Source organism: Conger conger, chromosome 7, assembly GCF_963514075.1.
Source record: "Conger conger chromosome 7, fConCon1.1, whole genome shotgun sequence".
In the NCBI taxonomy this organism is placed as follows: Eukaryota; Metazoa; Chordata; class Actinopteri; order Anguilliformes; family Congridae; genus Conger; species Conger conger.
The window spans coordinates 10179227-10200952 of NC_083766.1; the positions used below are offsets into that span (position 1 = coordinate 10179227).

A 21726-nucleotide genomic window follows, 5' to 3' on the forward strand; every position below is an offset into this window, starting at 1 on the left:
CAATTTGACATCGCACATTGATGATAAAAACCAACAATAAACAACGATTTAAAACACAATGCAGCCTAAATCAGCAATATTTTATCGCTAAATAAATTTCAAACTTCAGTCCAACTCAATTGATTTGCAAAAACAAATATTTTACAGTAAATATTTAAAAACATTAATTGTGCAACACAAAGGAATATATCTATTCTAATTGTGACCAATACTGTACGTGTTGTGGTTACAACGTTGTATGAGGTCATATTTTGAATTATCAATATAGCTAAGCCTAGGCTACAGTGGGCTGTAGAATGATTGGAACCCCTGACTGTCAATGCACAAAACATACTTATAATAAACAATACAATTACAGAGATACACTCGTTTCAGTGTCGTATAATTCATGTGTATGCATTAAGCCATCTTGTGATTATGCACCATTCAAATAAAAATATTACTATATCACCATTACGTTAAAATAAGAAACTACCCTTAAGCAAACCGTAATACAGGCCTGCAAGAAACATTTGCCATGCCATTACATCATGAAAGTAGACGAAAAAAGAAAAACCCAACAGAATATTCAGCAGCATTGTTTTTATTAAATACGCCAATAAAACATACACATTTCAGCAAATCAAAATGAACTCAATACACCCACCCCCCCACCCCCCGAAAAAAAAAAAAAGGAAAAAAAAATTGCATATAGTTTATTTCATCTTTGTGTGGTCAGTGCACTGTTTGGCACAGTCTTCTGCTGAGTGAGTTGACCAAGTGCAGATTAGAAGAGGCATGGCATGCGTAGGCCCATCACAGATGGCAATGATGATGATTGGTGTGGTTACGGCATCAAACCTAACAGAAGTATCACTTAGTAACAAGGTGGATCTGATTGTATTCTTGTTTAATCTACCCAGTTTTAAAACAATTACAACACCCACTTTGAGGCTAGTATGACCAAAATGAATTCACGGATGTGTCACACACACATTAGAGCATTTCCCATCCCTCTACAGCCTCGTACAATCATCGCAATTGCAGTCCCCCTTTCGCATTGTTAAGATGATGCAGGTTTTCCTTTAGTTGTGATTAGTTTTGGTCCAGGATGCTAAAATCACTGGTTTTACCACCTTACACTGAGGTGTGGCAGATGCTTCAAAGCCACAGAAATTGCTCTTTTGAGGACTTCCAAAGTGCTATGAGTCAAAGTCTTGCACTCAAGAAATCTTTTCACAGCCGAACCACAATTAGCAAGTGGTTTCAGGAGACGTGGGCGGCTGTCAAGAGCAAATAAAAAAAATAAAACATTTCATAATTTGCCAACAAAAAGCTTCCATTTCCTGCAAGACAGTTGCGAGAGAACCACAGCAAAGAAACGGCAAGAGCGCAGTGGAAGACTACACGATGGCAGAAAACATGCAGCACAGAGTGGAAAGTGCCCACCAGACATCGTGGTTTGCGTGTGGTTCATCCAATCCGACCGCAAAAGCGCGGTCAAAAGGCGGGGGAAGTTTTGCACTTTACAGCCCTCAAAAGAGGCGGTGTGTGAACTGACTTCAGGCGCCCCGATTAAATGCTTCAAATAAATGTTGGCCTCCCTCGCGGATGCCTTGCTTCAGACACTCAAAATGGTGGTGCATGTATTAGCGTTCAGGAACTTGGATGTACAGTACTTTCCTCAGAGTCAAGTGGCCAGCCCACAGCGGTCTACTTTGGAATGGGGAAACGTCGATATTTCTTGTTTGATACCAGCCATCAAGCCATCCAGTTCTCCAAACTCAACAAACAGATAAAAACCCGTTGGACCTGCACAGCGAGATAAGCTCTGGAAAGGGCTTGTGCCCGACACTGGCTCCTAGTTTCCCAGGAACCCTCGTCTCTTGGCTGGGTCGCATGGCCGTCGAGAAAAGCTTGGCTCGCGGGTAACTTCAGCCCGACGTCGAATTCAATAGGCGCCCCTGTACAGTCGCCTGCGCAGAAGGTATTGGACAGTGATCCCGATGCCTTCTCCCTTTTTAAACATGTACAGTATTCACAATATATACACGTACGGAGGACCCGCGGCACACATACGCGTGCTCGAGTCCTTTATAGTCCTCGCTCCTTGTCCCTGCTCATTTGCTCTCGAGTAAGGTCTTAATGTCTTTGATGCTGTGCTCCTGAGCCACAGCGACCACGTGATCCAGGGCATTGATACGCCCCAGGAGCTTCACCACCGCCTTGATGTGTTCCCTGTGGGACAGACAGAGCAGCGGTCAGGTTTCACTCCTCACAAGGGGGCAGCAGGTCTCACTACTACTGTGGCTGAGAAAACACACAACCAGTCTCTGTAAGGTCATAGTTGTATGTCATATCTTGCACACATTGACAAAACGAGAGCAATGCAACGGACAAGTCAACCGCTGCAACAGAACGAAGCCTTCTCCGAACACTTCACAAAGTAGCTTCAGCAAGAATTCACAGTGTGGGTATCTACAGTTGTGTTCAAATAAATAGCAGTGCGTTAAAAAAAGTGAATGAAGTGCAAATATTTTTTAATAGCTTTTAGTTCAATATTTCAAATGTAGTGGAAGCATTACGCATTCAATTCCAAATCAAAGTATTAGCAAATTTTATGAAGTCTGCGTTATTCTTTCACAGGAAGCAATGAAAAGGAATAGTAATCTGTTCAAAAGAATCTGTCCACATTTTTCTCTTCAAACTCTCTTCAAACTGTATGAACTGAAGAAATGTTTCAAGATTTAACTTCACTTTAAATTACTGAACTAATATTTAGTTGCATAACCATTGTTCTTGATAACTGCCGCGCATCTGAGTTGCATCGAGTCAACCAACTTCTGGAACCTAGAAACGGGTATTTCAGCCCAGGATGAACAAACTTAATTCCACAGTCCCTGTGAATTTTTGGGTTTTGCTTCAGAAACTGCATTTTTAATGTCACCCCACAAGTTTTCAATGGGGTTGAGGTCAGGGGACTGAGCTGGCCACTCCATTACCTCAATCCTTTTTGTCGGGAACCAAGATGTTCCTCGCTTACTCGTGTGTTTGCGGTCGTTGTCTTGTTGAAACACCCATTTCAGGGGCATTTCATCTTCGGCATACAGCAACATAATCTCTTCAAGTATTTTGAGGTATTCAAACTGATCCATGATCCCTGTTTTTTCAATGAAAAACATCCCCATACCATGATTTTTGCGCCACCATGCTTCACTGAAACAGTGCACTGTGGCTTGAATTCAGTACCCGGGGGTCGTTTGACGTACTGCCGACGGCCACTAGACCCGAAAAGAACAATTTGGCGCAAAAAAGAAAAATGGTGTAACATTCTCATCAGTCCACAGAATGTTACGCCAATCGATGTGTTCCCTTGCCAAATTTTAACCGATTCTGCACATGCCCTTTTTTCAACAATGGTGCTTCACGGGGGCTTCTGGCTGATAGCTTAGCTTCAAACAAACATCTTCTGACAGTAACAGCAGTTAGCACAGGTAATTGTAGATCATCTTTGATCTTTCTGGAGCTGATGAATGGCTGAATCTTTGTCATTCTGACTATCCTTCGATCCGTTTTAACAGTAGTTGCTCGCAAGGGCGGCCTGTAGCGTAGCGGTTAAGGTAAATGACTGGGACACGCAAGGTCGGTGGTTCGATCCCCGGTGCAGCCACAATAAGATCCGCACAGCTGTTGAGCCCTTGAGCAAGGCCCTTAACCCTGCATTGCTCTGGGGGAGGATTGTCTAATCAACTGTACGTCGCTCTGGAGAAGAGCGTTTTCCAAATGCCAATAATGTAATATGATCTAATGTTTTCTTCCGCTTGTTTCGGGTTTTTGTTTCCATTTTAAAGCATTTGAGATCATTTTAGCTGAGTATCCTATAATTTTCTGCACTTCTTTATACATTTTCCCCTCTCCAATCAACTTTTTAATCAAATGACGTTGTTCCTCCGAACAAGGTTTGGAACAGCCCATTTTACGAAGCGATTCAGAAGGAAATATATTTTAAAACAATGTGTGAAACATTTGCTTCCCTTCTTCCTTAATAAAGGACAATTAACAACACCTGTTTTTTCACAGAATGAATTAATTCTGAAATGAATCAATTATTTTTCACACGCCCCTTTCAATGAGTCAATTACTCAGAACAAGCAGCATGCATGTCATGACAGTTGGGTCTGTTGTAAAGTATTTGCCATGCAGAAATACCACTACTACTAATAACAGTGGTTCATCAGGTTACTGATGTACTGTACAAACAATACATTCAATACAATTCTTCCTGAAGCTACTTCCTGAATCATCATATGTACACACGCATTAGCCTCCAATTCTATTTGAGCACAGACCGTTTCAACAGTGTGGGCATCTGCCGGAAATTGGAACGGGAACTTGCCTTGCATTCCTCCGGTCCACGTCCGAGCCGCCCACGCTGACCCGATACACGGTGCTGGCCAAGTGCTTGAGGTACCTGCAGAAGTTTTCTAGCTGTGGGAGAGTCTGCTGGCCCTTCAGACTGCTGAACCACTGCTGTGGGAAACACTCCACCACCTGGGGACAGAAAGAGCAGACAGGCTTCAAACCAGGCCGTAAATGGCACTGAACCAGCGGACATACAGAGCCAAGGCTGATAATGTGTGGAGTTGTTTGTGTTGAGTAAATACTTCAGTATGTATGCAACACATTTTCAGCCCAGCACGAGTTTCCAAATAAGACAACCGAGTCTGTGTTTTTAGTTAAATTATTAAGGGCCGGTTTCGCTGACACGGATTAAATTTAGCCCTGGACTAAACTGGGTTTTGTATGGAGAATCTCTATTCAAAATTGAATTTAGTCTAGGACTATGCTTAATCTGTGTCTGCGAAACTGGCCCCAAATGCTTTATCCAATTATTACTCAGTTTTTGACTGTCCAAATCTCTGACAGAATACATTATGATGTGGCAAGACACACAAATACATTGGGCTTACTGTAAATAGAAACTACTGGAATCATATTAAGACTCTTTTCTGACTCACTTTCAAGTTCAATGGGAACTGCAGTGTGCTGTTAAGGTTATGTTCCACCCTATAATCTGAACCAAGTAAGATATCTTTTCTAGAAATGAAGAATAATTATGACATTTCAGGATCTAACAATAAGATTTGTGATGCTCAAAACACTTTCCTGGATATGAAGTAAAAGTCTCAAGATGATAGGATGACTATACACTGAGAAAAATGGTTCCTGTAAGCGGGTCCTGTAATATCGCCTAAAATCAGGTTGACAAAAACCAACTCCAGAACAGAAATGGTAAATAATTATACTAATTTCACCATACACATGGTGTAATCATTCAAAAGGTGGTATTATCCTGAAAGTTGAATAGTTGAGGGATGATTTCCGGCAGTAAACAGAGAAGGGTAAATTTGACTGAAAATGTGGAACAACCTTAAAGCAGAGTTTAATCCTGTTTTAGCATACGGTAGGGAGTTCGGGGTAGACGTGACGGAGCAGGAGAACGGGGGGGCGCTCCTTACACTCTGGCTCTTCTCGATGCTCTCCTCCCCAGGCTCGGTGGTCTGCAGGGCGGACAGGATGTAGCGGTTCAGGGTGCTGTCCACCGCCAGCTCTCTCAGGGTGGAGTTGGACAGGAGTCCATGCCACTGCAGGATGTTACCCAGGAGCTAAGCGTACAGAAAGGGGGAAAAGGGCTCAACGTTAGCAGGGGAGATTGTGGAGTTCAAACAGGCAGGGTAACGGACCGCTACGAGACTGTGTTGCTCTTATTAACCCATCTGAAAACAGAGAAGACTGTGATTCCTGATTAATGGTGTTGGTTACTGGTAGTACACACATAGCCCAGTTGCGCAATGGGTAAACAGAGCCAAAATAATTCTAATAATCATACATTTTCTCAAACACATACATCAATATGTACCTGCATTTGTACATGCAAAATTTAAAACCTAAAAGGTTGAACCACTGTGCCCCTCTAACCGAAAAGGGGATATTTGGACCCATCTAAGCATTAGGCACACAGGTAGTTTCAATAGGTGGTTTCCATGAAATTAAAAGCACTTAATAAAAATACAACTTGTTTATTATTATTTTTAATCATCCTATTTTTATAAAAGCTGCTTTCAAACAATTGTTCACCCAGTTGTCAGTTCACTCACCTTCACACTGGACCAGAACTGTCTCTGGAAGAAGAGGTATGGGCCAGAGTTCTTGTTCTCCAACACACTGTAATTAAAAATACACATTTTCAAAAACTGTTTTACCATACAGACTACAACAGAGGAGCATCAAAATCAACAGGGGCGACACCACTCACTTTTTTGGGAATAGCGGCATGAATATGTCGTTGTCCAATGTCCGCCGTGTTCTTAAGACAATGGTCTTGAGCAGCTCCTGACGGAGGTAAGAGGGACAGAGACGGGCACTTGAATAACGACGTCAAGTTCAAACTGAAGATCGATATGGAGGTGACAGAATACTTTTAGAATTTGCTTGAAAAGGACCCAACAACCAAGAACTTGTTCTTTTCTAACCAAAAAAAGTATACTAAATTGGGGGTGAACTCGACTCCATTTTAACAAAGATACAGATACATATAGATGTTGGGTTGGAAACAACAAACTCATCAAATGAGTATTCACAATACTGATTAGTGACTAGTAAACCTGATACAGCCATACAACAGCAAAACTCCACCCTCTCAGGCCATGGTTCTGAGACTACAGCAGCCAATAGGATGCGGCAGCTTAACGGAGGGGAAAGGTCTCACCTGCGTGTTTCTGTTGTCTCCGTGCAGTACTGTGGGGTACCCTTTGACCAGCTTGTGCATGAAGGCCACTAGGCAGGCAGTCTGACTGCTGGACAGGGGGTCCCACACCTGGTCGGCCACAACTGGAAGAAATCGAGAGGGCGAAGACGTGATTAAAGAGAGCCGGGGAAACTTCACCAAAACCAAGAGGTGGGACATAATTGTAAGGTCGGCCAGGGTGCAGTACAAGTTAACCGTATCACGAAGACCGTGTCTACATGCAAACAGCTATATTTAAAAAAGTGGAGAGCCAAGAAATTTAGGTTGGCTCCTGCTGCACTTGACTGAAATGCCCGAATAGACTCACATGCGAGTTTGGGAAGGACGACCCTCTCCACAATGGCAGGAAGAAGGTTGACATCCACATCCCCCTTTTGCATGTTGGACTGCTCTTCACAGCCATAGAAGAGCAGAGACTCAAACCACAGCATGTATTCAAAGTTGGGGCAGTCAGCCTGTAGGGAGGGCCAAGAGACAGCATTATGGTTCAATACAGGCTGCCTGAGGGCTACATTTGCATTTGGTACAAACTGTTCAAACAACCTGGCATGAATAATTATAAAAATGAGCCTGAAAGCTGACATTGGGATGTTCATACCTCCAGGGGCAGCCAGGGGATCAGCTGTAGCCGGATGAGGGGGTTGAAGAGCTTGGGCAGACATAGCCCAATGTAGGCGTCTTGGTAGCATGAGAAGTACAGCTTCCTCCACACTTCGAAACGGGCTTTAATGTTGTCCAAGGAGTGAAAATCCTCCAGTACGTCCTCAAAGACCTTCTTAGACTCCTTCAAAATGCGATCTAAAGTGGCAAGCGTTCCGAAAGTTAGCACGTTGATGAATCCAATTGTGTAGCAAAGGTACTGATGAACGAGTGCATTAAAATAGGTTGCTGACTCATACAGTGGAGAAGCAACTTTTACAGCATCTCATTCCCTGGGGTATGAATGTGTTCCAGGGCAGAGCCATTTAGCTTGCTACAGGGTGTACCTCTCTCCAAGTTGAAGCTGGTGATGTCAGTGGAGGTCTCCTCGTCATCACTGGACAGTCCCTCCCGGTGCTCCGCTCTCTTGCCATTCTGCTCTCGAGCTTGTCTACGACGAGTTCTGTCCACGAAGCCCAGAAAAACACAAGAAAATTATTTGTTTTCTAAAAGGTGAGATTAACAAACAGTCAACACAGTGCCGTTCTTGTACAGGCACACTGAATAATATAATAGCGGAAAGGGGAAAACTCTGACCACATGGCACTCACCGTCTGGCCTCTCTCTCTGCGATTCTCCTCTGTTTAGCATGTTCCTGATACGCGTTGCGGTCTCGGCCAAACGAGTCTAGATTGGGGGCCATTACGGCCTTACCTGAAACCAACACAGTACAGTCAGCAGCCAAACACAGCGGTACATCTGAACCCTGACAACAATCCTGCCCTGTCTGTCTGCATAGCACACTGCACTGCCTGATAACACCATCTGCCCGCACATTGACACCAGACACACTGCATCTGCTTTTATAATCCTCTCGATTCAGAGTTAATGATCCAAAAAGACCCAGAGGCTTTTTTGGATATACATAAATATCTATCACTGGGAGAAAGATGGTCGCTCTGATTTCGATTCAAACCATTAGCTTGATTTTTTAAAATGAAATAAAAACACACGCACCCATCCACACACAAGGCTCATATTCCTGATGAGGTTGGCTGTGCCTGACCCCCCTCCTCTTCAAGTTCCCATTGGCCAAAACTTAAAATCGCAATCCCACCCCATTCAGGAGACCCCCTCAAACCACTCATGTAACACTGAATCATTTAATAAATTACCCTGTGTGAAAGGCATGCACCGTCACATCCAATAGGACACAATAATATAGTATAAGTTTAAAAGTTCAGAGCAACTTCTGTACAACTCCATGGACTTAAAATGCACTTACCTTGCACCAGGATGTCATCAGGTTTAAAATTACATATTTTTTTGCACTTTTTTTTTGCTAAATTTGTCAGTAGCAGTTAGCCACTGATACAACGTCCAAGAACAGACAGCATTCATGGCTCGTTATGACCAGCCAATGACATAACACTGGAACATCCTACATTAACACTTACCCTCCCTCCATCTCTAGTGCACTATGAGGGTGCAAGACAACCACTGGACTTTTAAGTACACTCAAGTGTGTGCGAATCACTTTGCTGCCGAGTGCACGTTTACGTCACTTTTACACAAAAAAAGCACAGGAGGATGGAAACATCAAAAGGGAGGTCTACACACACGAGCAACGAGGCTTTTCAAATAAATAATAAAAACCTTCAAGATGGACTGACTTGAAAGGCTTGAAAATTCCGATGATTCATCTTTAATATCATCCTGTCTTCTCTGGACGAGCCGGGACGCCCGTTGCCTGAGTAACTGATGCATCGTGGCCTCCAGCTCCAGCACCGCCGGCACCTGAAAGATACGATACCTTCTGTGACACGTGCACCCACACCGGGCGGAGCCAAAACCCGGCCTGTCCGCGAGAGACCAATCGGCTGGAAGCTCAGAGCAAGGCAGTGGCGGAGAAAATTAACCCTCTAAACCCAACGAGTGCAGAATAGGGGGGCCATTTGAACTACATCCTTCATAATCAACTTCATGGCTCCGCCTACTGAAGTCTTCCTCAATTTTAATGTTGAACACAGCAACTGTGTGGCGCTCGGCTCAAACGGTTTCGGAAACCGTTTTCTCCGCCACTGCGTTTCTCGCACCCTGCAAAGAAAGTAGCCGCACTGCCCCAGCGATTTTCCTGCGGTCTTGAGGCTGACCGCAGCGTCTGGAAAGGGAAGGGGTTAGACCCAGGCTTGCACCGCGTCACCACCAGCGTGTTTGTGTGCGACTGTTAAGTGACTGACGTGAAATGCACAAGCTGTGAAAAAAGGTTGCACTGTTATTTATTAAAAGACAGGTTAGGGGAGGTAACGGATTATTCTAGAATTACGAGGGACAGGGACATAACTGAAATAAAAAAATTCACTGTTAAATGTTAGGATTGTTCAGGATATCAGAATACAATAGAATAGAATAAAGGGCCAAAATAGAATAGAATAGGGCCAAATGCATTATACATAACAATGTTATCGAACATGCTTAAAGTTATCATAGTATTATGGAAGATTTCAAATCAAGTGCTTAAAAGTATTACAGCTCCAAAAAACCACATAACGGCAACTTTCACTAGGTAATGATACGAGTTCCAAAAGCTCAGCCAATCATAATTATATATAATGATTATTTACTGCTCTGGAATTCTTCCACAACAGGGAAATTAAAATAAAGGAAACAGAGAAAACAAAACAAAAAAAACAAAAAAAAGTAAATAAACTAGCAAATCGTTTCTCCCTTACCTTTTCACTGAAACACTCAAGCAAGTCTCGAACATACCCTCGCATTTCTTGCAAGAATTTATACTGGTCAGCGACCGTGTCGGAGGAGCCCTCGAGGCGCTGGATGGTGTTGTCGGAGGACTCCAGCTCCTCCTGTATCTGCTTGTAGCGCTTAGCATTGCTACTGAGCCCCTGGCGCATGGAGCTGAGCCTGCAGGCAAGCACGAGACACACACAGAGCCGTCACGTGACGCCGAGGGGCCGCACGTGCCCTCACATCTACCCCCGGTGCATGCTGGGGGCCTCGGGCGCGCTCCTTGAGTGAGCGCGGTGGCATGTACGCCACAGGCTAGCCAGCTAGCTGCAAGCCAGTGGTTTCATTGTCTAAAGCTTGCCATATTAGAATGCCTCGCTAGCTAGCTAGCTAGTTTACTGCAGAAGTCGCCCTGAATCCCGTGAACTCAAAACCAGCCCCGCTTGTATTTTCTCACAGATAATTATTGCTACGGATTGGCCGGACCGTCTTCACACATGACTCGCAGGGAGAAAAGGAGGGTGGGAAAACCAGGACTGTTTCCCATATTAATATTTGTACAGAACTTCAAAAGATGGCACAGGCCATGTGACACGGGGTTAACTGTGAAACAGGTGCTGTCATCAGAAAGGGAGGGTGGAAAACCAGGAATTAGTGATATGAAACCGTGTGATGCAACTTCAAATTAGTAATGTAATCTCAGCAATGACAAATAAACTGATGAAATGCAATCAATTTTAAAATATAGCTGTTTTTTTTTTTTCACAAATCATGTTAAGATTGGAATCATATATAACTGTTACCTTTCACTTTGGGCTGGACATAATATATATGTGAAAATACCTACTTCCAGTAATGGAGAGGCAACTCAAAGTCATGGAGTAAAATTCATGGAGCAAATTCAGCACAAACTTTGTTAGCCCATATCTTCCAGATTAATAATCTGAGACAAGCATAATTTTAGTTCCAGGAGTTTCTTATAAAGCATGCCAAATCTTATTCAAATCTGTGACTATGCGGTCAAAAAGTGTGTTGACATGGAATGTTGAGGTGCAACTGGACTACAGTTAACAGTGGCATGTACAATGCGCTCGTACTTGCCCAATAGGACATTCTGCAACCGCTTGTGCTAATGTTTTTGCCTGAAGGCATTTCCACCAGACTTTCTCTTTCTCCTGATGCTTGACCGGTTTTTGCATCATGTTATAAATCACAGGAGGCACATTTCTGGATGCACCTATGGATGGTATGTTGTACAGCGACTTTAGATCCTTGCGCTAGGCTTTACAGTACAGGTGAATGACCCCAAGGGTTTACCCCTGGTGTTAGGAAAGCTGAATTCAAAGAGAACATTCTCAACCATACAAACTGTATTGATCACTCTATTTTAAAAGAGAGAAACTGATATTATAAAACAAACTTGTAATGAAGTTTGTGTTTACCATTTGTGGAGTAACAAACAAATAACAGAGCAGAGATAACAGCACCGGTTAGCCCTTGTAAAGAAGAGATTTGTTTCAGGGAAAGACTAATATTCGCAGACAAACAATTTTCTGGTGAAAATGCCTCGATGCCACAAATACAACCATCAGTGTATTTGAAATATTCTCAAAATGCAGGTTTCTCTTTTATGACCAGCAGATGCTTGAATGAAAACGTGAAACGTGTCTTTGTAAAAATGAGCCAAGAACAAACATTTTCAGAATCCAAAATGGCCATCTTGTGGTCATTGCTATGAACCACTAGCACAGTGGGAGATTCTACTTCCACAATGACTCAAAATTAAAATGAATGGAATTTTTCTTCAGTTTAAATACAATTCCTATTTAGTTTTAAACAAACATTTTAATTTCAGTATAGTTTTTTTCAGATAATCTTAATTTTACTTTTAATTAGCAAATAGATTTTTTAAATTTGATTTAGTCCATTTTAGTTGGAATAACGACTATTTCACTTTCATTAACGACTAGAACCTTGCTCTTCCGTATACAAATAGACTTGCACTTGTTGAGAAAATAAGGCCAGGTATTGAGCTAATCAAATCCTGAGTCATTTGCATGAAGAGAAACAGCCAAAAAGGACTGGAACAATTCAAACATCACCAAATCAGAAATCTGTCCTGTTCCAACAACTGGGAACAGCTGGCTGGACAATGTTTGGACAATGAAGCCAGGCAGAATTGTTTCCACATTAAGGCCTGTTATCCACTGACGGCAGAAGAAATGAACGCTGTCGATACATTACAACAGTCGTTTCCAAACCTCTCCTTGGATACCCCCAGCCAAATACGGGTATTTCAAGCATTCTACCTCAAGCACACTTGATAAAAATAATAACGTTATTAGCTGCAACAGGTGCGCTTGAGGTGGAACGCATGAAATACCTGAATTTGGCTGGGGCTATGGAAGGAGAGGTTTGGTAACCACTGCAGTGGAATAATAATTTTTTATTTTATTTTTTTTAAAGCACAGAAGATGCCAACTGCCAGGAGAGGGCAGGAGAGAAAAAAAGCGCTCGAAGCCTACCTGTCTTTAAGCCGTTTCTTTACCAAATCAGTAGTGATAGGAGTCAGTTCACTACTAGGGGCAGAATAGGTTACTGAGCTTTCAGTTTTTATCGGCTTGGGGTCGTCCGCTCCCACGGAGCTGTAGGAGTACGGCAGCCCGTAGGACGACCCGTACGGCTGGCCCTCATAGGTGCTTTGGTAATACATATTCATTTCTTCTGGCTGGCTGGCCATGACCTGGAAAAATAAAGAGACGACACGGCCTTATACTCGTGCAACTACTAGAAAGTTCCGAGGCAAGTGATTTTTTAACGACCACGTTAGCTGAGCACCGTGCCAACTTCCGCACCGGCTCATGTCCTGAACATCACAGCAAGTATATGAAGCGGCCTGGTGTGCATTATTAGGTAGACTAACAATTTATAAACGCACTGCTTGAAAGGGGTGTCTTGGAATAATGAAGCATCATTTGTGTGCACATATGAAGAGCGGTATTTCATCTACGCAAACATCTATGGCAGTTTCCAGTTATTGGGGTTGGTACGGTGCCACAGCATGGTATGCGATATGGTGTAGATTGATGCAATTGACAAAGCAGAGATTACTCCCAATAGAGATATTCTGAGGGGAAGGGGGGTCGTGGTGGACACTGTGGTAAACGGCTAGCGGCTGGTGGTGACCATTGCCATGGAATAATGAAGTATCATGGTGGCACGGTGGGCGCTAGCGGCCGGTGGGGGCTCACCTGCGGGATGCTGATACCCTTCCTGATCTGCTCCTGCTCCCAGCGGCTCAGCTCCTCGTCCTGACCTGCTGTATCCAGGGCCTCATCGTCACTGCCCTCGATGCCTGAACACACGGACCAACACGCACGGCCACGTGAGGAAACCAGCACCGCCAGATTGTACTTACAATACCACTCTGTCTGTAACTGAAACAGGGCTGCATGGTATATCGTATACTTGCAATATCAACATGGGAGATAAAAGCATGCAATCACTATGGTAACAGGATATACCATTTGAAAGCGTTGAAACTCACGGTTCTACCTGTATAACCTATTTTAAAATGCCATTGTATATGAACAACAGCTTGTCATTTTCAAGCATGTGTTAAGAAAAGGGGGCGATACTTAACCTGCCGTAAAAAAAACAAAAAAACAATCATTTTGATATGAAAAGCGGTTTAAATCAGGACGGCCGTCCCGAACGCGCACCTATCTCCTCGGCGATCTTCTGCCGCTGGGTCTTCTGCCGCACGCCGCTGAAGACGATCCTCTTCTCGTCCTCGTCTTCGTCGTCGCTCCCGTCGTGCTCGTCTTCGCGGACCAGCCGCTTCTTGGGCCCCTCGGTCTCCGGGGGGGGCGCGTCCCCGCCCTGCTCTCTGGCCAGCTGACGCCGTTTACGGGCCGCGTGGATGAAGGCCGCGTCGGGGATCTCGCCTGGGGGGGGGGGGGGGGGGGGGGGGTGGAGCAAGAGGGGACAGGGATCAGCGTGTAGCCTAGCGCACGGGTTTCCAAATGTTTTTTTCTGATGTGACCCCCAAATGAAGGTTCACAAAATGACACGACCCCAACACCCCACCCACACACATCTTGTGCCTAACAACACCCTTTAGCCACAACTATACTGGAAAGATACCACAGCCTCTCCTGCCTTATTGCTTTATTATATTTTAAAGAGACAAAAATTGTAAAAAAAAATATATATATCTTTTTAAGGATATTCAGGTGACCCCATCCTGAAATCAAGTGACCCAACATGGGGTCCTGACCCACAGTTTGGGAACTCCTGGCCTAGTGGCTAAGGACAGGGACCTGGAAGATTGGTGGTTCAAGGTGTAGCCACAATAAGATCATGCAGCTGTTGGCCCTTGAGCAAGGCCCTTAACCCTGCATTGCTCCTGGGGGGATTGTCTTTTGGTCTAATTACCGAAGTCACTTTGGATAAAAGCATCAGCGAAATAACTCATGTAATGTAGTGCAATGTAATGCAATACACAACAGGGGGAGGGAAAAGTTAATGGAGTTTCACTTGCCCTCACTCCAAAACCAAGACTGTATTGTGGGCAACTGTGGCCTTTTAATTCAAAGATTCAAAGCACTTCTTTCTTCAAGGTGCACTTGTCACGGTCTCATTTATTTAAATGTTTTCAGACTTTACACTATGGAGCAAAGGCAATTATGACAAGGATACCATAGAATGCATCTCATTTAACATTTTTTCTTCATTTCAAATTGAAAAATGTGTGTGAAGCCAAGCACACACCTTACTGTAGCATGTTCTGGACAGAACCCATGCAGCACAACAAAAGATAAGAGAGAAAAGGCCATTCAGCCCAGCAATGCTCGGCTTTTCCTACCACTAAAGTGCACCTGCTGCTTAGTTTGCCTGAAAGCTAAATAGTATCTAACACCGTTTCAAGCCCGGTCTTGAAAACCCCAAGTGTTTCTGCCTCCACTACATGTTCTGGCAAGCTATTCCACAGTGACATCTCTCTGTGTGGAAAAAATACTACATAATATCTGTGCGGAATTCATCCTTCTCCAATTACCATTTATGTCCACTTGTTCTGGTAACTGAACTCACCCTAAAGAATCACCTGTAGCTCATTTTGCTAATCCCAAAAGCCTCAATCAAATCCCCTCCTAAGTCTCCTTTCACTAAGCTTAAGCATGACAACTGGTGGCGATACTGTCAATACTGTCAAGTACACTATGACGGTTACTAAACTGACACCTAATAACTAATGAACTCAACAGCCAGAAATCAACGGCAGGACTTTTGTGCTACAGGCAGCATAACCTCAGTAAAAAAAGAAAAAGCACTTTCAGAGATGAGCTCCAGCCCGTATGCAGAAGTCAAGGCGTAGTACCGGGTCGGAGAGTGCTGAGGGAAGACAGGGTGTTTGAAAAAGCCCCTCCCGAGGTGCCCTTGGCCTCGGCGTCCTCCTCCTGGTCCTCGTTGCTGTCCACCTCCATCTCCTCCTCGCCCTGCTCGCTGCCGGCCCGGGTGCTCTCTGTGCGGGGCTCCTCCTTCACAGTCACCCCCGTCACCTCTGGAGAAACGGGGAGAGAGAGAGAGAGAGAGAGAGGGGGTTCTGTGAGACAGCAGCGTCTGTGAGCACTAACCTGCTGGCCTGTAGCGTAGTGGTTAAGGTAAATGACTGGGACACGCAAGGTCGGTGGTTCTAACCCCGGTGTAGCCACAATAAGATCCGCACAGCCGTTGGGCCCTTGAGCCAGGCCCTTAACCCTGCATTGCTCCAGGGGAGGATTGTCACCTGCTCAGTCTAATCAACTGTACGTCGCTCTGGATAAGAGCGTCTGCCAAATGCCAATAATGTAATGTAATGTAACCTCAAACCACTTTCAACAAATGGTACCTTTACAAGGGGAGAAGGTTATTACACTGGATAGCAATGGTTTAGAACAACGTAAAATACTGTCAAGCATTTAAAAATAATAAAAATTAAAATAAAATGCTGTCTCAAACTGACTGAAAGCTAATGGATAATGAGGGTGTAATTTGATTCTTGTCATGCACGCTAAATCACACAGATGAGTGGAGTACCATTGTTGCCAGTGGTAGAATCCTGCTTGACATCACCAGTCTTCTCCAAATCTTCCTTGTATTCTTTCTTCAGCTGTTTGACAATCTTCTTGCTGTGGTTGGGTTTCTTCACTCTAAAGACCTCTGTGTCGTCTACAAGGGATGATGAGAGCTGAGTTAAGACGGAATGAAAGCGACAGACACTGTCCCGAAATGTCTTAACATACATGGCTCGCTATGGGTCGCCTCTAAATTAAAAATCAATTATTGCATAAATTCTGTGCTTTATATGAAGAGTGAAAACATTTCTTTCGTTGGCACGTTCTACGAACATGGTAACCTGGCTTGCAGCTGCTGGATTGGTTCTCGCCAGTCGAGGTGCAAACTCATTAGCCATCATTGCAACTAACGTCAGATAACGTCTTTGGTTAGTAAACACAATCAATTTGCTACACATAACACAAAAACATGAGCGAATACGAATTAACTAGGCTAGATATAAACATCAGTGACTGGCCTAGCCGTGGGGGTTACGTTACGACACCAAGCTTGCAAACGTTCAGTCACCAAATTACGTACAATATCGGTGAGGTTAAGTTAAGTTACATGCATCTTATCAGGTCGCCCTCGTAGTGACCATGCTGCAGCCTAGCTACTACTCGTGTAATGCACAGTTCGTCCGTAATTACCGCTAACTACGTGCGTGGTGGTGCAGACCATTTAGCTAGCTAGCTAGCTACCATGTGAACCATCTGATACCTAAACAAAGTTAATGAATCTCATTGTCAGTTAAATAAGCAAACACATTTTCGCTGGTGGAGAACCTGACAATATAGCAAGCTACTTAAATTGATGCCAAATCAATCGCACCCACGCCCCCAAGTAAAATGGAGTCTTGTTTTCACGAATGCATCGGTTTTGCGATTAACCCCTAACAAGCTAGCTAGCAAGCTAACTTGCTAATTTACCTTCATCGTCGTGAAAGCTCAGTAGACTGGCTTTAGGGGCTTCACGACTATCCTTGTTTTTCTTTTTCTCCTTATCCTTAACTGCCTTCGTAGCGTTAGTCTGGAAGCCATTTCCGTGATGGATGTCAAAGTTAACACCCGCGAAAGACTCCGGTTTGAAGCAGTCTTGTTCGCGAGCGCTCGGATCCTCCACTGCAGGCCCGCATGGCTGCGGTGGTGGCGGTAGCTGGAGGTCCTCCTTTTCGTCGTCGTCCGATTCATTCCTCCGCCTAAAATTAAGCCTCTTTGCTTTTTTAAACATCGCTGTGCTGTATTTGAAACAAACGCTACGTTCACGACTGCAGTGGGCTGGAAAAATACTTAAATGATCCCATCAGCGGGCTGAATAATGAAAAACACAGCAGGACCATCGTCTGCCATTGCGCACCAAGAAGGAAACTCGGGGATGTATACCGCAGTGCTTTATGGAAGCTGTAGTTTGTCATTCGGATGTATGCGTTAGGCACCAGTGTGCCTGTGCCAATAAAAATAACACCGCTCTTGCGGTTAGGCAACTGTTTTTTTATTGTCATTAAATAGTACAATCACAAAAAACACATTACAAGACTCATCTAAGTCTACAGAGAGTTCCTTGGTTTTTGTCCTGACATGCAGTGTGAATTGTGGGACCTTATATACACAGGTGTATGCCTTTCTAAACTATGTCCAATTCTAGTGAAACAATAAAAAAAAGATTTTTGTTGAAGGACCAAACTTTTTTCCTGTGTATATTAACAAAGGTACTCCAATAGGATATGGCAGAGAGGACAGGACAAATATTGACGACTGGGGTTAAATGTATACATTGGCATATAAACTGATTCAAACAGCACAGATAGTACTTGAAGGGAAAGGGTAGGTAGGTAATCACATCAGACTAAAACTGATCTTTCTGTAACACTGTTGGACTAGCCTTTGAACATTTCTAATTCTGATCAGATGGAGATCAGAATTTTCTTGTCAGCAAATAAGAATTAGAGTGTTTAGATCATGTCTCGCCATTGGATGGCACTATAAGTTCAGTCTTAAAATATTCTCAATTGTTTGACTTGATCTTGTCATGTCAAAAACAGCCTCCTAACTTCTGTGTCCTCAAAATATGTACTGTCCAGTAAATAAAGTACTCTAAAAATCAGGCGGTCAAATCCCAAAGCTTAGCCTTGGTTTAATTAAGCAACCCAAGCTCTTATACAGGACTGTTGGAAAGCAGAGCAGAAATGGAAGAGAGATAAGCTTCAAATGTCCTATCAAATCCTACAAAATTGCCTGACTAATTATCAGGTAGCTGTCAAAGCATCACGAGTGAAATACTTCGATATTATATCCAATAATCATCGTACACCCAAAGTCCTGTTTAACACAATAAATACCGTACTTAAACCCTCGGTTGGTAGGAGCACTGCTGCTACCTCTGCGACCTGTGAAAACTTTCTGAAATGTTTTATTGACAAGATCGATGTCATTAAATCTCATATTTCACCCCCTACCAATCCCTTGATTTTAAACTGCTGTTTTAAACTGTTTTTAGCCTGTATCTCCCTCCTGGTTGAAGGATACAGTGTCTTATATGAAACCCATTTCCAAATTGCTGTTTTTAACTAAAGTCTCTCAACTTTTGCCACTCCTAAACCAAAATGCCATCTTTGAAAAAGTCAGGTTTCAGAGCACTCCACAGCACAGAAACAGCCCTCCTGAAAGTGTGCTGTTGTTGGCTGCTAATTCTGGGGATTGCGCGTGTCTGACTGGCGGCCTGTAGCGTAGTGGTTAAGGTAAAGGACTGGGACACGCAAGGTTGATGGTTCTAATCCCGGTGTAGCCACAATAAAAAAAAAAAAAAAATCTGCACAGCCGTTGGGCACTTGAGCAAGGCCCTTAACCCTGCATTGCTCCAGGGGAGGATTGTCTCCTGCTTAGTCTAATCAACTGTACGTCGCTCTGGATAAGAGCGTCTGCCAAATGCCAATAATGTAATGTAATGTAATGACTGTTGGACCTCAGTGCCGCGTTTGATATGGTCAACCATGCCATCTTAATAGACTGTCTTAATCATGGGGTTGGCATGCAGGGCACAGTCCTTAAGTGGTTTGAATCCTACCTCAGAACCTTCTCTGTCAACATGGGCACCTTTTCCTCCTCCTCTGCCCCTATCACCTGTGGGGTGCCTCAAGGGTCCATTTTAGCTCCGACTCTCTTCTCTTTACACATGCTCCCCCTCGGTTCTATTGTCCAGAAACATAGCATTGCCTTTCACTGTTATCCTGATGACACACAGCTCTATCTCCCTCTAAGACCTTGACTTTATCAACAATATCTCCCACAACCTTGGTTAACTATCCCCATATGTCAAACCTCCTGCCAGAAACCTCTGTTGTTATCCAGTCCATGACCTGAAGATAGTCACACATGCCTTCATCCCATCCAGGTTAGACTACTGTAACTCCCTTTACACAGGCATCAGGAAATCATCGTTATCTTGCCTGCAACTGGTCCAGAGCACTGCTGCCAGACTTCTGACTGGTACCAGAAAGAGGGACCATATTTGCCCAATATTAGCATCCCTTCGCTGGCTCCCAGTTAGCAACAGAATTGATTTGAAAGTTCTACTGTTTGTTTTTAAAGCAATGAATGGGCTGGCCCCTCCCTATATCTCTGACCTCCTGTCTCTATTCCACCTTCAGATCACTCAGATCCTCCAATCAGCTGCTACTGGCTGTCCCACGGTCTGGGCTAAAGCAGAAGGGTGATCACCATTGCTGCCCCAAGGCTGTCAGATTTGCTCATATTTTTAAATTTCACCTAAAATCTCACCTCTACTCCCTACCACCAGCTGAGGTGGTTGTTTGGTCGGTTTGTTTGTTTTGTGTGTATTGGTGTTTTTTTTATCTCCTTTGTATAGTGTGCATAAACATATTATCTTATTTGTTTCATGAATATTGTACAGCACTTTGGTCAACCGCCGGTTGTTTTTAAATGTGCTCTATAAATAAAGTGACTTGACTTGACTAACTATACTTGTAACACCTGTCTCAATGGTAATGTGAACCAGCAGAGGAAAGAATACATTTTAACTAGTATTATTTTAACTAGGAATCTAGAGACCTGGCCCAGAAATATAGATGGTGAACGTGTTACCTAGCTACTCTTCAGTACTAAGTAAACCTGGTGAGTCCCCATACATACACAGCACCAAAAAACACCAGTCAATCTTTTATTTATTTTTTTAAGAAAATGTACACAAATTTACTGTAATAAAGAAAAATATGTTGCTGCACTACTTCCATTGGAGCTCAGTAGTTAGTGTACAGTACACAGGATGTTTGCAGAGAATTGTCAGAGGAGAATAAGGTTTTCCGCATTTAAAAATTTTATTTTCGTTTGGAAGTCCATCGCACATGTATGCCGAATTTCTCTCCACAGTCCGTCCGGTCAAAGTTCCCCATCCTCAAAAAATGGGAGATAATCAGCTGTTCACTCACTCACCTCACATCCCTTTCTGGAAATTGTAAAACCCGATTCAGTGGAGGGGGAATTTTTATTATAAAAATGGATGCCTTATGGCACTTCTGCAGCACCCTTGGAAAGTAGCATGGAGGATATTCCAGACAGTCGGCAGGATTGTACGTTTAGTAGACCGTACAGTGGCTTCAGAAAGTATTCAGACCCCTTCACCTTTTGCACACTTTAAAGTGAAACATGTTTGTATAAATGTTTGTAAATATATTAAAAATCTAAAACTGAAATCTAATTTATATGAATAAGTGTCACACGCCGGGAGCGCCCACACCTTCACCCTAACCCCCCTCACAGGTTCCGGGCAAAAATAATAAATTAACACAATAAAATAAAATAAAAAAGGAAAAGAAAGTTAAACCAAGGGACAGCTTTTCAGGTCACCACTTGGAGCTGCCCACTTATCAGCAGTGTCTTCCTCCTAAACGCCCAGTGAACTGAAATAAAATTAAATAAAAACCACCGCACAAAACTGGTGCTCTGAAGTTATCTCCCGGCCCCATACTGTGAAAATGAACATACTTTAAGCACCTGGGCTGATTAGTTAACGCAAACCAGGAGCGTGTGCCTTATGGACACAATTCCAAAGACCTCTGCCTCTTTGACACAGATTAAACTTAGTCCTGGACTAAATTGAGTTTGTATGGAGAATCTCCATTCGCAATTGAATATAGTGAATGACAAGACATATTCAGTGTCTGTGAAGTTGGCCCACAGGGTGTAAGGGATCTGGCCTCAAGAAGAATGGGAAGGTTGGGGGGGTTAAAGGTAACATTTTACTATACCTCAGCACACGTTTCTTTACTTCAGTAAAAAAGAAAAGTAGTAGGCTATCTGTAGGTCCGTGCTTTAAAAAATCACGTTAACATGCAGAATAGGTCTTTAATATCCAATTTACAAAATGTAAATCCCTTGCTATTCCAAGCGGTATCGTATGAAATTGAATGCCGTTAACAGTCGGTCACGTTACATGAGGCAATA

General features: G+C 43.5%; 1 protein-coding gene across 1 annotated transcript; it reads right to left on the reverse strand.

Moving 5' to 3' along the window:
• Positions 1-662: 662 nt before the first annotated feature.
• Positions 663-17629, reverse strand: paxbp1 (PAX3 and PAX7 binding protein 1). The gene is made up of 18 exons (XM_061248404.1): positions 17197-17629; positions 16250-16381; positions 15552-15734; positions 13894-14118; positions 13423-13526; positions 12697-12914; positions 10159-10348; positions 9100-9223; positions 8038-8140; positions 7774-7889; positions 7386-7585; positions 7095-7242; positions 6749-6870; positions 6296-6372; positions 6138-6204; positions 5499-5645; positions 4376-4530; positions 663-2217 (listed from the first exon to the last, which is right to left on the reverse strand). The coding sequence occupies exons 1-18, from the start codon at positions 17495-17497 to the stop codon at positions 2100-2102; spliced, it is 2730 nt and encodes a 909-aa protein (XP_061104388.1). The 5' UTR covers positions 17498-17629; the 3' UTR covers positions 663-2099.
• Positions 17630-21726: the final 4097 nt, after the last annotated feature.

Excerpts from the sequence above, each read along its gene's own strand:
- paxbp1 (XM_061248404.1), bottom strand. The coding sequence starts at position 17,497 with ATGTTTAAAAAAGCAAAGAGGCTTAATTTTAGGCGGAGGAATGAATCG. Across the intron at positions 10,349-12,696 it reads AAGAAACGGCTTAAAGACAG|GCTCAGCTCCATGCGCCAGG; the intron begins GTAGGCTTCGAG and ends GCTTGCCTGCAG. Across the intron at positions 4,531-5,498 it reads GCATCGAGAAGAGCCAGAGT|GTGGTGGAGTGTTTCCCACA; the intron begins GTAAGGAGCGCC and ends TTCTGTCCCCAG.